General features: G+C 41.9%; 1 protein-coding gene across 2 annotated transcripts in view; it reads left to right on the top strand.

Annotated features, from left to right (window-relative positions):
* Positions 1-18179, top strand: part of LOC110534181 (homeobox protein CDX-1) — a 101213-nt gene extending 83034 nt beyond the window's left edge. The window contains exons 1-3 of one of the 2 annotated variants that reach the window (XM_036933297.1): positions 12323-12871; positions 16979-17127; positions 17363-18179. In XM_036933297.1, the coding sequence (XP_036789192.1) occupies positions 12460-12871; positions 16979-17127; positions 17363-17560 (759 nt within the window). In that variant the 5' untranslated portion in view covers positions 12323-12459 and the 3' untranslated portion in view covers positions 17561-18179. Of the gene's footprint in view, positions 1-12322; positions 12872-16978; positions 17128-17362 lie in introns of those variants that run through there. The other variant, XM_036933296.1, reaches the window with a different exon arrangement.
* Positions 18180-18770: the final 591 nt, after the last annotated feature.

Here is an 18770-nt window from a genome sequence, read left to right as displayed (position 1 = left end):
TTGACTTTTTCAACATTTTGCTACGTTACAGACTTATTCTAAATTTGATAGAATTAATTTTTTTCTCTCATCAATCTACACACAATACCCTATAATGACGAAGAAAACAGGTTTTTAGAAATTTTTGCAAGTTTATTACAAATAAAAACTGAAATATCACATTTACATAAGCATTCAGACCCTTTACTCAGTACTTTGTTGAAGCATCTTTGGCAGCGATTACAGCATCGAGTCTTCTAGGTATGACGCTACAAGCTTGGCACACCTGTATTTGGGAAGTTTCTCCCATTCTTCTCTGCATATCCTCTCAATCTCTGTCAGGTTGGATGGGGTGCGTCGCTGCACAGCTGTTTTCGGAGATGTTCGATCAGGTCCAAGTCCGGGCTCTGGCTTTGCCACTCAAGGACATTCAAGACGTCCCGAAGCCACCCCTGCTTGGCTGTTTGCTTAGGGTCGTTGTCCTGTTGGAAGGTGAACCTTTGCCCCAGTCTGAGGTCCTGAGCACTCTGGAGCAGGTTTTCATCAAGGATCTCTCTGTATTTTATTATTTTCATATTTTCCTCGATCCTGTCTAGTCTCCCAATCCCTGCCATTGAAAACATTCCCACAGCATGATGCCGCCACCACCGTGCTTCACCATAGGGATGGTGCCAGGTTTCTTCCAGACGTGACACTTGGCATTCAGGCCAAAGTGTTCAATCTCGGTTTCATCAGACCAAAGAATTTTGTTTCTCATGGTCTAAGAGTCTTTAGGTGCCACTTGGCAAACTTCTGCCTTTTTACTGAGGAGAGTCTTCCGTCTGGGCACTCTACCATAAAGGCCTGATTGTTGGAGTGCTGCAGAGATGGTTGTCCTTCTGGAAGGTTCTCACATCTCCACAGAGGAGCTCTGTCAGAGTTCCAATCGGATTCTTAGTCACCTCCCTGACCAAGGCCTTTCTCCCCCGATTTCTCAGTTTGGCCATACGGCCAGCTCTACGAAGAGCCTTGGTGGTTCCAAACATGTTCCATTTAAGAATGATCGAGGCCACTGTGTTCTTGGAACCTTAAATGCTGCAAAAAAAAATTTGGTACCCTTCCCCAGATCTGTGCCTCGACACAATCCTGTCTCGGAGCTCTACGGACAATTCCTTCGACCTCATGGCTTGTTTTTTTTGCCCTGACATTGTCAACTGTGGAACCTTATTGTAACAGTCATCGTTGCATGAAGAAGGTGTGGACCAAAGTGTAGCGTGGTACGTGTTCATGATTTTTATTTGACTAAACACTAAAACACAAAACAACAACGCGAACAAACGAAACCGAAACAAGGTAAGGTGCAGAAAACACTAAGGTGCAGAAAACACTAAACAGAAAATAACTACCCACAAGACACAGGTGGGAAAAGGCTACCTAAGTATGGTTCTCAATCAGAGACAACGATAGACAGCTGCCTCTGATTGAGAACCACACCCGGCCAAACACACACAAATAGAAATCATAGAACACAAAAACATAGATTACATTTTAGCAGCCCCCTATTGGCAGTGGGGATAAATAAAACATGTTTTATGCAATTTACACATTTTGCTATGGGGCGTAGAGAAAATGTTGCCGTATCAAAGCAACGAGTCGGAGTCAGAGTCCGAGTTTTCTCTGGTCTCTCCTCCACCCGTTACGGTGTCTGAGACGACGAAGCCTCCAACCATTAGCTCTGACAAATTGAACACCCTAGTCAATGGCGACTACATTTCCTGTAGTATTACTCGTAGTATTAGTAACATTCAGCGATCATACACTGTTTACCTGGGGGTAGGACTACCGACGTTATGGCTAATCTGAAGATGGTGCTGGCTAAGGCTAAAACTGGCGAGTGTATAGGGATATTGTTATCCAAGTCGGCACCAACGATGTTAGAATGAAGCAGTCAGAGGTCACCAAGCGCAACATAGCTTCAGAGTGTAAATCAGCTAGAAAGATGTGTTGGCATCAAGTAATTGTCTCTGGCCCCCCTCCCAGTTAGGGGGAGTGATGAGCTCTAAAGCAGAGTCTCACAACTCAATCGCTGGTTGAAAACTGTTTTCTGCCCCTCCCAAAATATAGAATTTGTAGATAATTGGTCCACTTTCTGGGACTCACGCACAAACAAGACCAAGCCTGGCCTGCTGAGGAGTGATGGACTCCATCCTAGCTGGAGGGGTGCTCTCATCTTATCTATGAACATAGACAGGGTTATAACTCCCCTAGCACCTAAATGAGAAAGGGCGCAGGCCAGGCAGCAGGCTGTTAGCCACCCTGCCAGCTTAGTGGAGTCTGCCACTAGCACAGACAGTGTAGTCAGCTCAGCTATACCCATTGAGACCGAGTCTGTGCATCGATCTATGTTGGGTAAAACTAAACATGGCAGTGTTCACCTTAGCAATCTCACTGGAATAAAGACCTCCTCCATTCCTGTCATTATTGAAAGAGATTGTGATATCTCACATCTCAAAATAGGGCTACTTAATGTTAGATCCCTCACTTCCAATGAACTAATCATTGATCATAATGTTGATGTGATTGGCCTGACTGAAACATGGCTTAAGCCTGATGAATATACTGTGCTAAATGAGGCCTCACCTCCTGGTTACACTAATGTCCATATCCCCCACACATCTCGCAAAGGCGGAGGTGTTGCTAACATTTACTATGGCAAATTTCAATTTACAAAAATGCAGCCTACTCAATCACTTTTTATAGCTACTGTTTACAGGCCTCCTGGGCCATATACAGTGGGGGGAAAAAAGTATTTAGTCAGCCACCAATTGTGCAAGTTCTCCCACTTAACAAGAGGCCTGTACATTTCATCATAGGTACACTTCAACTATGACAGACAAAATGAGAAAAAAAATCCAGAAAATCACTTTGTAGGATTTTTAATGAATTTATTTTTAAATTATGGTGGAAAATAAGTATTTGGTCAATAACAAAAGTTTCTCAATACTTTGTTATATACCCTTTGTTGGCAATGACAGAGGTCAAACGTTTTCTGTAAGTCTTCACAAGGTTTTCACACACTCTTGCTGGTATTTTGGCCCATTCCTCCATGCAGATCTCCTCTAGAGCAGTGATGTTTTGGGGCTGGTGCTGGGCAACACGGACTTTCAACTCCCTCCAAAGATGTTCTATGGGGTTGAGATCTGGAGACTGGCTAGGCCACTCCAGGACCTTGAAATGCTTCTTACGAAGCCACTCCTTCCTTGCCCGGGCGGTGTGTTTGGGATCATTGTCATGCTGAAAGACCCAGCCACGTTTTGTCTTCAATGCCCTTGCTGATGGAAGGAGGTTTTCACTCAAAATCTCACGATACATGGCCCCATTCATTCTTTCCTTTACACGGATTAGTCGTCCTGGTCCCTTTGCAGAAAAACAGCCCCAAAGCATGATGTTTCCACCCCCATGCTTCACAGTAGGTATGGTGTTCTTTGGATGCAACTCAGCATTCTTTGTCCTCCAAACACAACGAGTTGAGTTTTTACCAAAAAGTTATATTTTGGTTTCATCTGACCATATGACATTCTCCCAATCTTCTTCTGGATCATCCAAATGCTCTCTAGCAAACTTCAGACGGACCTGGACATGTACTGGCTTAAGCACGTCTGGCACTGCAGGATTTGAGTCCCTGGCGGCGTAGTGTGTTACTGATGTTAGGCTTTGTTACTTTGGTCCCAGCTCTCTGCAGGTCATTCACTAGGTCCCCCCGTGTGGTTCTGGGATTTTTGCTCACCGTTCTTGTGATCATTTTGACCCCACGGGGTGAGATCTTGCATGGTGCCCCAGATCGAGGGAGATTATCAGTGGTCTTGTATGTCTTCCATTTCCTAATAATTGCTCCCACAGTGGATTTCTTCAAACCAAGCTGCTTACCTATTGCAGATGCAGTCTTCCCAGCCTGGTGCAGGTCTACAATGTTGTTTCTGGTGTCCTTTGACAGCTCTTTGGTCTTGGCCATAGTGGAGTTTGGAGTGTGACTGTTTGAGGTTGTGGACAGGTGTCTTTTATACTGATAACAAGTTCAAACAGGTGCCATTAATACAGGTAATGAGTGGAGGACAGAGGAGCCTCTTAAAGAAGAAGTTACAGGTCTGAGCCAGAAATCTTGCTTGTTTGTAGGTGACCAAATACTTATTTTCCACAATAATTTGCAAATAAATTCATTAAAAATCCTACAATGTGATTTTCTGGATTTTTTTTCTTCTAATTTTGTCTGTCATAGTTGAAGTGTACCTATGATGAAAATTACAGGCCTCTCTCATCTTTTTAAGTAGGAGAACTTGCACAATTGGTGGGTGACTAAATACTTTTTTGCCCCACTGAGATATAGGATTAAAAAACTTGAATGTCTCCCTTGATCCTAGGTCCTGACAGTGTTGTGCAGACTCAGGACAACTGAGCATCGGAGAAATACGCAAATTTAAAGAGGAGTCGTAATTTGCTTTCTAACGATCATGATCTTTTCGTCATAGAAGTTCATGAATTTATCGCCGCTGAAGTGAAAGCCATCCTCTCTTGGGGAATGCTGCTTTTTAGTTAGCTTTGCGACAGTATCAAAAATGCATTTTGGATTGTTATTATTCTCCTCAATTAAGTTGGAAAAATAGGATGATCAAACTGCAATGAGGGCTCTTCGATACTGCACGGTACTGTCTTTCCCAGCTAGTCAGAACACTTCAAGTTTGGTGTAGCGCCATTTCCATTCCAATTTTCTGGAAGCTTGCTTCAGGGCTTGGGTATTTTTTGTATACCAGGGAGCTAGTTTCTTATGACAAATGTTTTTTGTTTTTAGGGGTGCGACTGCATCTAAGGTATTACGCAAGGTTAAATGTAGTACCTCATTTAGGTGGTTAACCGATTTCTGTTCTCTGACATCCTTGGGTAGGTGGAGGGAGTCTGGAAGGGCCTCTAGGAATCTTTTGGTTGTCTGAGAATTTATAGCATGGCTTTTGATGATCCTTGGTTGGAGTCTGAGCAAATTATTTGCTGCGATTGTAAATGTAATAAAATGGTCCATAATATGTGGTCGAGGTCCAGAGTATGACTGTGGCAGTGAGTAGGTCCGGAGAGATCTTGGACGAAACCCATTGAGTTGATGATGGCTCCGAATGCCTTTTGGATTGGGTCTGTGGACTTTTTCATGTGAATATTGAAGTCACCAAAGATTAGAATATTATCTGCCATGACTACAAGGAATTCAGGGAACTCAGTGAGGAATGCTGTACTGTAGCTAGCAACTAGCTAACATTAGATGGAAAATGGTTGTTGAAAAATGGCTCTACATAGCTAAATCCGTCTAGTTATCTAATAGAAGTTAACTGCTTAACGTTAGCCTGAATTGTGAATATCTCTGCATGCTGCGCCTCTTGCTGAGATCAGTGCTGTCTTCATAGTACTTTGCCTGGTTGGAAAGATAAAAGAAAATCTCCTCAAGGGATGCCATTGAAGTGCAACTACATACAAACAGAAAGCTGCAGTAACAGTTACAGTAGCTTGCAAGCTAGCTAGCTAATGTTAGCTAAATAAAACTGTCTGGCTAGCTAGTTGGCTACTGTAGCTGGCTAGCTGACTAGGCAGGCTGAGGTATATAAGTACAGTAGCTAGCAAAAAAAAAACAGCTTAAATAATTTATTCCTATTTAACAATATGTACTTATATAAAGACAAATACATGGTAAAGAAAGTGTTCTCTTTCCAGACTTTTCGGTCCTCTGAAGCAGCAGGTTGTCACTGTCAAAAACACCGTCCTTGGAGAACTATTCTGAGCTAATAACGGACTGAGTGAGCGCTTATGCGGTGAAATAGAACTAGAACTGCCCGCACCCTCCTTCCTTCGCGACCACTATGAGGCAAAATAGAACCAAGCAAGGAAATGTGTTGATACAATTTCGGTTGCGTTTTCTTCAGATTTCTCAGGATATGCGGTTTCCAGGATATGCGATTTCCAGGATATGCGGTTTCCCCAGGACATGCCCCAGGACGTGTAGTTTCGTGAGAGCTGTTGCGGTGTTGGCTTGGGGTTGAATATACACGGCAGCGTAAGGAGGTAATGCGATCAGCATTTGATGGTGAGGTATTCCAGATTGGCAGGAACAATAGGACTATTCACCACCCTATTCAGCATGCTGACAGACACCAACATATTCTACTGTTGCCTTAATGGTGCTTGGGCATATCTGGCATGTCGTCAAGCTTGCCATTCAGTTGTATCAGAGAATAATGTATGACTTCAGTAAGGAGTGGTAGAGCAACATTTCATTTGGAGTGCTCAAAGCCTAGATAGACATGAGAAGTAATGTGGTGTACAGCACCAGAGCACATTATAGTAGCATCCCACTGGGCACACACTGGTTGAATCAATGTTGTTTCCACATCATTTCAATGAAATATTGTTGAACCAACGTGGAATGGATGTTGAATTGATGTCTGTGCCCAGTGGGCAGTATTCTAATATTTATTTAGCATAAAGCAAGTCAGTGCCCAGTGGGATGGCAATCAAAGTGAGGGAGACCATTAGGGGAAATCTATATCTGACAGTGCAATTTATCTAAATAGACTGATGTAAAGAAACCAAATGAAATGGGTTAGCACCCACTGTACATATGGCTCTGTGAGTTGGAGGTTCATCCAGCAGCTCTCTTGAGCAGCCTAACTCAGCACATCTGTCAACACGTGGGATATTTAGGTCCATATGTTCCTCCGGAAGTGGGACAAACTGGGAGCGGAGCGGAGCCTTGACCGCAGGCAGACACAAGACTCTTTCAGCTGTGTGTGTGTGTGTGTGTGTGTGTGTGTGTGTGTGTGTGTGTGTGTGTGTGTGTGTGTGTGTGTGTGTGTGTGTGCGTGTGTGCGTGTGTGCGTGTGTGCGTGTGTGTGTGTGTGTGTGTGAGAGAGAAAACCTACAGGATCCTGCACATGAAAACCAGCAGCACAGATCCATCCCAATACTGGAGCATGCCCAGAGTATGACCCTCAGTTTCCATGGTGATCTGCAGCGATAAACAGAGATAATATGAGGTCATAATTATTTATTTTTAACTTGGAGTAGTTAAGAGAACTTTTGGCCAATGGAGTTGAAGGAAAGGAAATGACGCATGAAGACATAATCCCAAACCAAGGAGGCAGCTCAGAGAATAATGATTTCTTTGCACATTTTTACATTTGCTGTTCACTCACTCTTTACTCTCAACTTAGTTTTCTTTAATCAATTTGTCAGTTATACATATTTCACTCTATTGCTGTGTTCTTATAAAGCCTATGCAAGGTTTTGTTTGCTATTACTATCTCAACAAAATTAAGTTTAAAGAAAACAAAGCCTTCTTTATCTGCTCCCATTCCACTTCTGGGGTGTAGGAACCAAACAGAACCAAACACAATGAAACAGGGAGGGACCTACCTAAATGTGTCCAATAGAAACAGTGCAAAACGTTTTACTACGATGTAAAACATTTTGCTACTGTGTGCGACTAATAAATAAACCCCATGCAATTTCCTAAATTATGCAACAGGGGGAGACAGAGGGCAGTTCACATACAATCTCGTATGACCACCATGCACAACTGTGTGTGGGAGGTTGTGAAATAAAAGATTAGTAAATGTGATGACATTAGAATTGAAAATTGTAGTGTCAAGCAATCGTTAAAGGAGCATTCAGCATTTGCTACATCCATTTTTGATACAATATGTACCAATAGATTCTTGAAGAATATAGAACCCAAAATATAAGCTTTTTTTGGGGTCCAACAATTGTAAACAAAGCAACTGTAAACAAACTCTATATAGTCTCAAACATGGTTAAAACTATAATGTTGATATCATTGATGGGCAGTCCCTTACACCCATAGCTCTGTCTTTGAATTTGAGAGTGATCAAATTTCTCTATCCCCATCCCTCAGGTTTTTGCCGAAAGAGAGGCGCTTTGTAAACTCCAGATTGGCCCTTTCAACTTTGACTGCAGAATATTTGAAATGTGGATAACACAAATCACAGCTGCCCTTGTTTTGAGGGCACCGCTCTAAAACATCTCACCTGGTTTCCTTAATATTCGCATTGATATTTAGTTAACATCCTAGATTTAGTTAAACGCACAAGCAATACATAAAGTGTAATAATGCTTCAAATGGAGTCTACCTCGCTTAATCTGATCTAAATATGATACTACAACTGCATGCCTTAAAAACATTCATCTTGTCAAAATGAAGGGTAACATAACATGCCAAACAACAAATCTCAACTAAACCTACACCACAACACCTTTCCACAATATTAAGATGTCTTTTTTTTTGACTGATCCCTAATGAGACTCAAATTCTTATTTTAAAACGATTTGATCTCTCTCTCGGGGCACATTTTATTTGGAATAGTCATGGAGTACGCCATTCAGCATGAATTAAATGTGAAGCAATTGACCAAATTATAATGTTGTACAAACGTATACAATGTGAATTGACCATTGCTCTTGTTCCACTGAATTACATTGACCTCTTGGCTGTACACCTTCGTTTCTCCACCTGTTGCATTGAGCTGAAACAACAGAGCAGTCAGCCAGTCAGTCAGGACTTCACTGTCTCCATGACACACAGGTCGGGTCATTCCCCCTGACTGTCTCCATGGCACCCTGCGTTGACGAGGAAGTCACACTTGGTTGTGAAGTGTGACCTAACACTGTCACCCCTTCCCAGCCTGCTTTGAACTTTTTTCTCATCTTACCCATTTTCATGAGTGTTATTCATTTCTTCCCATGAAAATGTGTCAAAATTCACAATGACATTTCTCAGGGAAAGAAAAATTGTGAAATACACATTCATGTTCATCTATTACATGTTTATAAATCAGTTGTGTCTTTGACTGAGGAACACAGAGAGAAATTCTATCAAATTCCATCTAGACACCGTTGCCTTGGAGGAAAGACTTTTGCCTACCTTGGCCTAAACGTCAGCACGACAGGTAACTTCCACAAAGCTGTGAACGATTTGAGAGACGTGGCAAGAAGGGCCTTCTACACCATCAAAAGAAACATCAAATTTGACATCCCAACTAGGATCTGGCTAAAAATACTTCAGTCAGTTATAGAACCCATTGCCCTCTAAGGTTGTGACATTTGGGGTCCACTCACCAACCAAGAATTCACAAAATGGGACACACACCAAATTGAGACTCTCTGCATGCAGAATTATGCATAAACATCATCTGTGTACAACGTCAACCCACCAAATAATGCATGCAGAGCAGAATCAGGCCAATACCCGCTAAAATCCAGAAAAGAGCTGTTAAATTCGAGAGGCACCTAAAAGGAAGTGGCTCCTAAACCTTCCATAACAAAGCCATCACCTACAGAGAGATTAACCTAGAGAACCTCTCAGCCAGTTGGTTCTGGGACTCTGTTCACAAACGCAAACAGACCCTATAGAGCCCCAGGACAGCAACACGATTACACCCAACCAAATCACGGGAAAAACAAAAAGATAATTACTTGACACATTGGAAATAATTAACCAACAAACGGCGCAAACTGGAATGCTATCTGGCCCTAGACAGAGAGTACACAGTGACAGAATACCTAACCAATGTGACTGACCCAAAAATAATACAAGCTTTGACTATGTACAGACTCAGTGACCATAGCCTTGCTGTTGATGTTGCACGTTCCTGGCTGTTGAGAAAAGACAGGCTATGTGCACGCTGCCCACAAAACGAGGTGGAAACTGAGCTGCACTTCCTAACCTCCTGCCAAATGTATGACCATATTAGAGACGCATATTCCCCTCTTATTACACAGACTCACAAAGAATTTGAAAGCAAACAATTATTTTGATAAACTCCCATATCTATTAGGCCAAATACCACAGTGTGCCATCACAGCAGCAAGATTTGTGAGCTGTTGCCATATGAAAAGGGCAACCAGTGGAACACAAACACCATTGTAAATACAACCTATATTTGTCTGCTTATTTATTTTCCCTTTCGTACTTTAACTTTTTGAACATTGTCATACATTATTATAGCCAATAATATAACAATATGAAATGTCTTTATTATTGGGAAACTGTTGTGAGTGTAATGTTTACATTCAATTTCGGATTATTTTATAACATTTTTGTTTGTTATCTATTTCACTTGCTTTGGCAATTTTTCCCATGCCAATAAAGCCATTTGAATTGAATTGAATTGAGAGAGGCAGGCAGACTGGTAGTCTGTGGGAAGCAGTGGGAGAATGGCAGATAGGGATGCATATTTACCATTAAGGGCGGGTGAGATGGGAGAGGCTTCCCCATGTCATTGTGTCGCTCTGTCCTCCCGGAGCCCGACAAACACTGTCCCAGACAGGGAGCCATGGGGAACCAGAGCAGGGCCACTTCCCTGGGCCCTCAGCCTGGTGGAGGAACCCCCTCAGGGGCCAGACAGAGGTCACCTCACAGCACAGTCCCCCTCCTCGCAGAGCACAGGTGACCACACCAGCCCACACAGAACATAGTGCTCCCAAGAAAGCTACACAGGTGACAAGGAGAGGAGAGAGAACAGTAGAATGCCACGAGAGACTGGGAAGCTCAAAGCCTCTGTAGCACTGTACCCTTGCCCACAAATGCTTCTTCACGGTGTACAGTATGCTCCCACTGTTATTACTAGGTTATTATAGGGTTATTATCTGAACATTAACTGGTTCAAACTGGCGAAACTGTTTAAAATTATTAGTGCTGGTTGTTAAACCACAAGGAAAGAAAGTGTTATATAATAAACAGCCTTCAATATATTATGTTGAATTAGATCAAATGCTTCTAGGTCTGATTTTCTTTTGATACTGACAGAATTCTAAAAACCTGAACTGAAATACACTGAATTCATGAATTATTATTATATAGTTATCGTTCTAATTTTGTGTTTATAATTATTTTCGTTTGTATTGTTTATACTGTTGACGTTGTTATGATAAGCACCTGTGTTATTGTATGACAGGAATGAAAGTACAATTTTACATATTTGAAATCTCCTTCATAAATCAAAAATGTCGTTTTTAAATAAATAGCTTTTTTTTTATAAATAGCTACAATTATTTATATTTTTAGAACAATTGAGCTAAAAACGGTATTATTGAAATGCTTCAACCAATGAAAAAAATGCTTCTAAACATTACATTACGTTTTGTTATTACAGGTAATAGTAGACAACTGAAATAAACTAATTGTAGATCTAAAGAAAAAAAAATAAGGAAAACTTGAAATATTATATTCTATTTCGTTAGTAATTATGACTTGAACATTAAGGTCTGAATGAATTACAGTAGAATAATGACCTGGATGGACATCTAATGTTTGACCTTTAATTGTTTTTACAAAATAGACGGTGTGATTTAGCTTTCAAGTCGTATTTCGTTTGAAAGTCGATGTATTTAAATGGTATCTAAATTTAGACAAATTCTATTTTAAATGTGTGACCCTCATGAAACTCAGCTACAACCTGCATGTTTTTTTCACTGGTTCAATTCCATTTCTAAAGCACAAGAGGGGTAACAACAGAGAAGCTTAAACTCGGGTCACCGAGAGAGCAATGAGTTTGATTAAAATTCGAAATATTCCATGAGCCACTTCCTCCTGGTTTAGAACAACGAGACTAGACCGGCATATCACCTCAGAGATCTGTTTGAAATCCCCGGATACAGCCATTGGAGCCACGCTACCTGTTTCAGCACAGCACAGAAAGAACATATTAATACTTTCCCGCTTAATGTCACTTGAAATATGTTATGCTCCAGTGGGAGAGTAAAATATACAGGCCAACTCATGAAATAAATATACATATAGGCCTAATATTACAAGAAGTATATCACCCAAAACAAGTAAGAGATGAGCACATGGCAGGATGTAGGCTATCTAAGTAAATTGTATGGTTAGTATATAGGGTCATTTTACATTTAATAGGGATTTATTGGGGCACATTTATATGCACAACATGATTTTATAGATAGGCTATCTGCTTTTAGTTTTTTTTTAAGGCCATGGCCACTACAGGCCTTGCTACCACGTTCCTCGACCCTTCACCATTATATTCCACAAGGCATGTATGGGCGTTATGCGGACAATGCAGTGACAGGTTCTCCCATTGAGACAATCAACATGAACTCATGTTAGTTTCTCCTGTGCGATTTGTAGCATTCTTCTAAATGCCCGTAACGGCTTTGATGCTGGTGCTCTGTTGCCTTTGAAATGCAGGCCCGTCTCTAATGCAAATTGTCCCTGGTGGGATAAGGTGAGGGAGGGAGATGAGGGCTATAAAATGTTGACGTCAGCGCGACACCTCTTGACTGGCAGCGTGTTTAGCAAACAAGAAGTTGAAGAGTAGGCTATAGACCAGCCAGGTAGAGGAGGCCTTGGTTCAACAGAAACCTGGGGTAGAGGAGGCAGGAGCAACCGCGCTTGACGCACACTATGCGCACGAGTTCCCATACGGAAAGATGTACGTGAGTTATCTTTTGGAGAAGGAACCCAGCATGTACCCAAATTCAGTGCGACATCCCAGCCTAAACTTGAACCATCAGAACTTTGTCCCCGCACCTCCACAGTATTCGGATTTCAGCGGATACCACCACGTTGCTGGGATTAACAATGACCCTCACCACAGCCAGACCGGGGCCTGGAACCCCGCTTACCCGCCGAGCCGGGAAGAGTGGTCACCCTATGGGCCGGGGACAGGACCGTCCACATCTAATCCGGGGCCAATAGGCTATAGTCCCCCAGAGTTCTCTCCAGTCCCACAATCCGGGCTTCTCCCGTCTATCAACTCATCTGTTGGGCAGCTGTCTCCCAATTCTCAGCGCAGAAACCCTTATGATTGGATGAGGCGGAGCGTACCACCGGCAAATTCAGGTAGGTTACTGAGGTGTTTCATACATTTTTGTAATCAATCATCAGAAGTGGATCATTTGGTTGTCCATAAAACCATAGCAAGTAAAGCCTAAATCACGTTTTTAAATGTTTATTAAAATAATAATAAACTATATGTATATGTAGCAAACCACATACATATGAAATATGAATGGTTAAATTCAATAGCTTGGCCCATTTTCTTTCTCAAATCAAAGATGCTGAAATACTGTAGGCACCGTATTGAGAGGGAAAAGCAGAACCAGAACCACTGCCCTTGGGAGTCGCATTCCTTGAATGATGCGTGCACCTGTTCTCTAAATTCAGTGACGAATTCGTTTTTCAACTCAGAAAGATGTCGCTTGATTTTTCATAGTTCTTTCCTTCTTTAGTATTTGTCCAATCCCATCAAAGTATTTGGCATTTGTCATATAATATAATATAATATGTCATTGACATAATCTTTATATTTTGCGCTCATTGGCACAGTTGCTCCTCACTGCAGTGCTTGTGTGAACACATGAATCACACCTCGCATGCCATCTTCAATAAGTGCATTATCTCGTGCGTTTTATGGGTACAGACGTGGGATCTTAATTTGATCATTCTTTTGTTACTGCAAATTACTGAAATTATTTTATTTAACTAGGCAAGTCAGTTAAGAAGAAATTCTTACTTTCAATGACGGCCTAGGAACAGTGGGCTAACTGCCTGTTGAGGGGCAGAACGACAGACCTTGTCAGCTCGGGGGTTTGAACTTGCAACCTTCCGGTTACTAGTCCAACGCTCTAACCACTAGGCTACCCTGCCGCCCCAAATGCAAATTTCTAGTGTATTTGAGTTTAAAAAGGCTTCTAAAGTTTGTCATTTCCACTTTGAAATGTCAGACTTGAATTGCCCCAACAAAAACTCTATCATACACAAATTTCAATTAATTATAATCCACATAGCCTAATAATTCACATTTCCTGTTGCTGCAGAATCATTTTCCTGCTGTAGCAAACTCACCCAAATGAAGATCCTACATCTGTGTAGTTTGGGCTATGTAATGTTTTTTTAAAATTTTTAAAATATTTTTATTAACATTTATTAACCTCTAGGCAAGTCAGTTAAAAACAATTTCTTGTTTACAATGATGGCCTACACCGGCCAAACCCGGACGACGCTCCACCCTGTGGGACTCCCGATCACGGCAATCAATGTATTGACAGTTGAGGGTAAAGCAGGGTATGCATTTTAATTGCATTGTGTGTTGACCTATTCAAATAATAAGCGCTCAATGATTATAGTTATGATTATAATTGCCTATCATCAGTAGTGAATAGTAATAGTAGTAGGCTAGTAGCCTATAATAGGCATAATATAGTCTATAATAGGCATACTATAGTCTATAATAGGCATAATGTAGTCTATAATAGGCATAATGTAGTCTATAATAGGCATAACATACTCATCATCAAATTCATTTGGATTTTGTCTGGTTTAGACGTCACAATTATTACGTGAGCAATCACTCCTTTTCCCCCGACATCTGCATATTTCATAATGTTACAGGATTTTTTCATAATTTCAATAGGAATTCTTTTCGAGTCGGCTGAGACGCCTAAACCTGCAAGTGATCAAACTAAAGAAACAGTGTGCTGTGGTTCGAAGATCTTGTTAGGCAAATTAAGAGGGTTGTTGTCTTCTTGTATGTCAGCGACCTAGGGCTCTAGAATAGTTTTCTATGTTGTAATACTGTGTTAGGAATTATGTCTCAAGGCGGGAGTAGTTTGTGTTAAATCACCTTTATCAGTACAAGAAAGCAGGCCCGAAGAGAAAATAGCAAATAATTTCAGAGTATGCATGCTCCTTCTGGCCTCATAGATTATAGGTAGATAACTGAAACTGAATTACAGGAATGCAGTTTGAACCCATGTGAATCCTGTAGACCAAACTGCCCAGACTGAGAGTTAGATGACTCTTAACGCTTTTCTTCCTGTGTAGAAAACCCATCAGAAATCAAGATGTCGTCAATGGCTGCCTGGGACCGCTTCTGATTACAAAGGCTTCAGGGGCACAGACTTTGGGCCTCCGTAAATGTCCAGTTTACTATACCTATTGGACGTGGATGCTTCAAAAGTACATTTTTATCCAAAATTCGTCGTTCCAGTCCATGTGGTTATCTGGATGTGCCAGACAGAGAGTTCTACGGTCCATGTTACAGATGATCTCCATGTCACTTTATCGTACCGGCCAGAAAATCTCCTTAACCTCAACTGCTTAACCATTTATCTCAGCAGCCGTCAATGGTAGTAATTACAGAAGTACAGCGCTCCATAGATTAATGGACAGTGCAATGTTTTGCCATCAGTGGTTGCCATTTTTAATAAGCATGGTTCTAGATTTATCTCCACCTATGCAATGTAAACCACTTCTCAAACTTTTCACATTTGGACTGAATTATGTTTTTTTGTATGGGTCAATAACCCCGTAGACATACATGCCGTAAATAATGACGTGCCTCATTAGGTGCCTCATTCACTACCCCAGATGCCGTCCGTTTAGGAGCGGTCCTCCTCGGTCAACATGGAAGTTTGAAAACAATGGTCATGAGAGAATTATGAATCAGGAGGTGAAGAGGAACAATTAGGGGAACATGGGAGCAGGAGGGTGTGTTCTGTGTTTCAACAGCCTAATGGTCTGGATAACTCTCTGGTTGTCAGGCCTTGGCGCCCTCACAGGCAGCCCCCTCACCCTCTCAGCTCACACATTTTAATCTTTAACCTGGTCGCTGCGTCTGCACTTAGGTGCCTCATTCACTATGGACAGAATGAAGTGACTTTTGATTTACGGTACCTAATTAAAAAGGCTGGGTTGATCCCAGAGCTTTGCTACTTTATCTCTGTGTGTGTGTGTTTTAGTGAAAGGTTTCATGTATGAAATGAAGCAGACACCACATTTTCACAGATGTCTGATGTCATTTTTATTTACTCTTCTAATTTTGTTTATTTACGGCATGCAAGTTAATGTGAAATGTGACTGGACAGTAGGCCAGTCATCCTCCCATTATAACCAATGCAGGTCAAGCCCTGTCTCCTAGTGAAAAGGAGTCTTACTCAGAATCACATTTGTTCGGCTAGTTTATACTGGGGTCTACTAAGCTAACATATGGAGTTGTTTTAAGATGGTCATACCATGGATCATTTAGCTATTTGATTTATTATTTTAGGACCCCTTTATGTATATAAAAAAAAAGATTTGATAAAATATTGAATTTGCCCTTTACTGCTGTAGCCTATAGAAACGCATTGACTAACACAGTGGTTCCCAACTTGGCCGATCCTCCGGGGGTACTTGGCCGATCCTCAGGGGGTACTTGGCCGATCCTCAGGGGGTACTTGGCTGATCCTCAGGGGGTACTTGGCGGATCCTCAGGAAGAGACATAACACCATAGGCCTGCCTCTGAAATGCACATGAAGGGGTCCTTCAAGGGTACTCGGGGCAAAGCTAAATTCAGTTGTTGGTACGGTAACCGTAAAACGTTGGGAACAACTGGACTAACATATTCATAAATGGTAAGAAAGACAGTAAAAATAATGTATCATATGGTTTTAAAGTGTCTGTCCTATATCTAGGAGATATAAGAAAGCTCAGGAAATGTTTGAGTTTTTTTGGACACATATTTAATTAACCCATTATTTTTGTCGGCACAAAACTACCTCCGTACTTTCATTCAGTTGTATGGGTTACCTTCAGATGAGTCCCGTGACACATCGTATTCGTGAGAGTCTCATCTTGTGGTCATATTCGTTTTGTTGGCTAAACCGTTCGGACGTTGCACACATTTTCGTGAGAAGACCGATTTTCGGGATGTCTCATGTGACAAACACTACTGTAGCTCGGCCACCTTCCACCGCAGATGTGGAAGGCCGACAGAGGCGGATGCGTTGGATTGAGATGCAGCCCGTGCATATCTCCAGCTGAAATTTACAGATTTTTACTGTTACTTAGATCGACGCATGGGTGGCGTCAATAGACTTAAGGATTAAAGTTAGTCAAAATATAAGTTGTTTTTCTACATGACACACGCAATATAAAAGTTGACAGATGGCCGTACTCTGTTGCAGGTGGTAAGACAAGAACGAAAGACAAGTACCGGGTGGTGTACACAGATCACCAGCGGTTGGAGCTGGAGAAAGAGTTCCACTATAGCCGCTACATCACCATCAGGAGGAAAGCAGAGCTGGCCACGTCTCTCAGCCTCTCAGAACGACAGGTCAGACACAACATCATGGGACAGGGGACAATCTCTCAATTTTCTGTCTCTCTGTCTCTCTGTCTCTGTCTCTGTCTCTGTCTCTGTCTCTGTCTCTGTCTCTCTCTCTCTCTCTCTCTCTCTCTCTCTCTCTCTCTCTCTCTCTCTCTCTCTCTCTCACGCACGCACACCTTTCTCAAAAGTTTACTGGACCAGTCACGGAGCACTTACATCAAATCTTTTCTTGATTCCATAGGTAAAAATCTGGTTTCAGAATCGGCGTGCCAAAGAGAGGAAAGTGAACAAGAAGAAGATGCAACAGCCTCAGCCTGCGTCCACAACAACACCTACTCCCCCAGGCTCTAGCATGCCCGGCAACGTTGCCATGGTGACCAGCAGCAGCGGCGGCTTAGTGTCTCCGTCTATACCAATGACTATCAAAGAAGAATACTGAGGACGATGGTCTGACGTGATGGGGAAAAAAAATACTTTGGTCCAAATCTAACCTGCAATAGTGACCCCGCCCCCCGGTCAACAGCCTGAGCAACATGGGGTCAAATGCAGGAGTCAACAGCTCCAAAGACAGACAAGAAATATAGACTTGCTGCTGTTTCCTTCGCTTCTGTAAAAAAATAAATAATAATAATAACAAACGTCTAAAGGACAAGATAGACCGACACGAACGTCCGGCCATGCGCAGTAGATCACCTGCTGGGTGTCGAAAAACTATGGCGAATTCAATTCGCAGAATCATCGGGAAATAAACAGAAAATGGCGGCCCATGTGCTGTGGTTGAAGGCGATAGGACGGCCACCCGCTCTGCACACGTTCGCGTTGGTCTGTCTTGTCCAAAAGGGAGACAATGAACAGAGAAAAAGAACTGCTATAAACATATATAGATATTAAACTGTTGTATTTCACTGTTATAATGGCTTCTACTGTTTCTGTTGTTGATATCTCTTCTGCTCTGCCCATCACATACTGGCAATACTTGTAAATGGTTCTGATTCCAAGCCAGAATAATAATAAGTGTATATTTTTTAAGTCATTTGTATTAAAAGCTTTATTGTCAACTCTGGAGCTCATTCTTTACAGAAGGACAACGGAAGAGATTTGGATCACACGTTTATATTATGACCATCTGTCACACACTTAGGAGTACATCATTTCAAAAGTGTCCCCAATGGGAAATCCTCCTTCAATGTCTTAAGGCTACGTAAGTGTGGCCATAAGCGCACCGTGCAGCGTGTGTTGTTTTCGAGGTACTCAAATGGCAACAGTGCATTTCAAATGGGAACGATTGGGACGAACATCATTGGAGAAATGTGATTTCAGCCGACACTTCATCTCTGAATCCACCTAACGTGAGAAAGTCAAAGAAAACTACGTAAGTGATCATTGCGTATCGAATTGAATTTATTCCGGGGTTTGCGTTGTGACCTTATAGGTTTACAATGTAGTATTTTGGATCATTATTGTGTGGGTCTTTGTGCGAACATCAGCAGGTTCAAGGAGAGGTATCATGTCATAAAAATAAAAGAAAGTGATAGAGTCAGTGGTCAAAGTGACAACGAGACAGGCAGGGCCCGTGACAACTCACCAAGGAGGCAGGACTGTTTGCACAGTAAAACTGAGTGGCATGATAAGGAGCGATTGGCTCCAGG

The sequence above is a fragment of the Oncorhynchus mykiss genome, chromosome 10 (assembly GCF_013265735.2).
Source record: "Oncorhynchus mykiss isolate Arlee chromosome 10, USDA_OmykA_1.1, whole genome shotgun sequence".
Classification (NCBI taxonomy): Eukaryota; Metazoa; Chordata; class Actinopteri; order Salmoniformes; family Salmonidae; genus Oncorhynchus; species Oncorhynchus mykiss.
The sequence above is the reverse complement of the archived record's forward strand: the minus strand, read 5'-3'. Positions and strand labels throughout refer to the sequence as shown.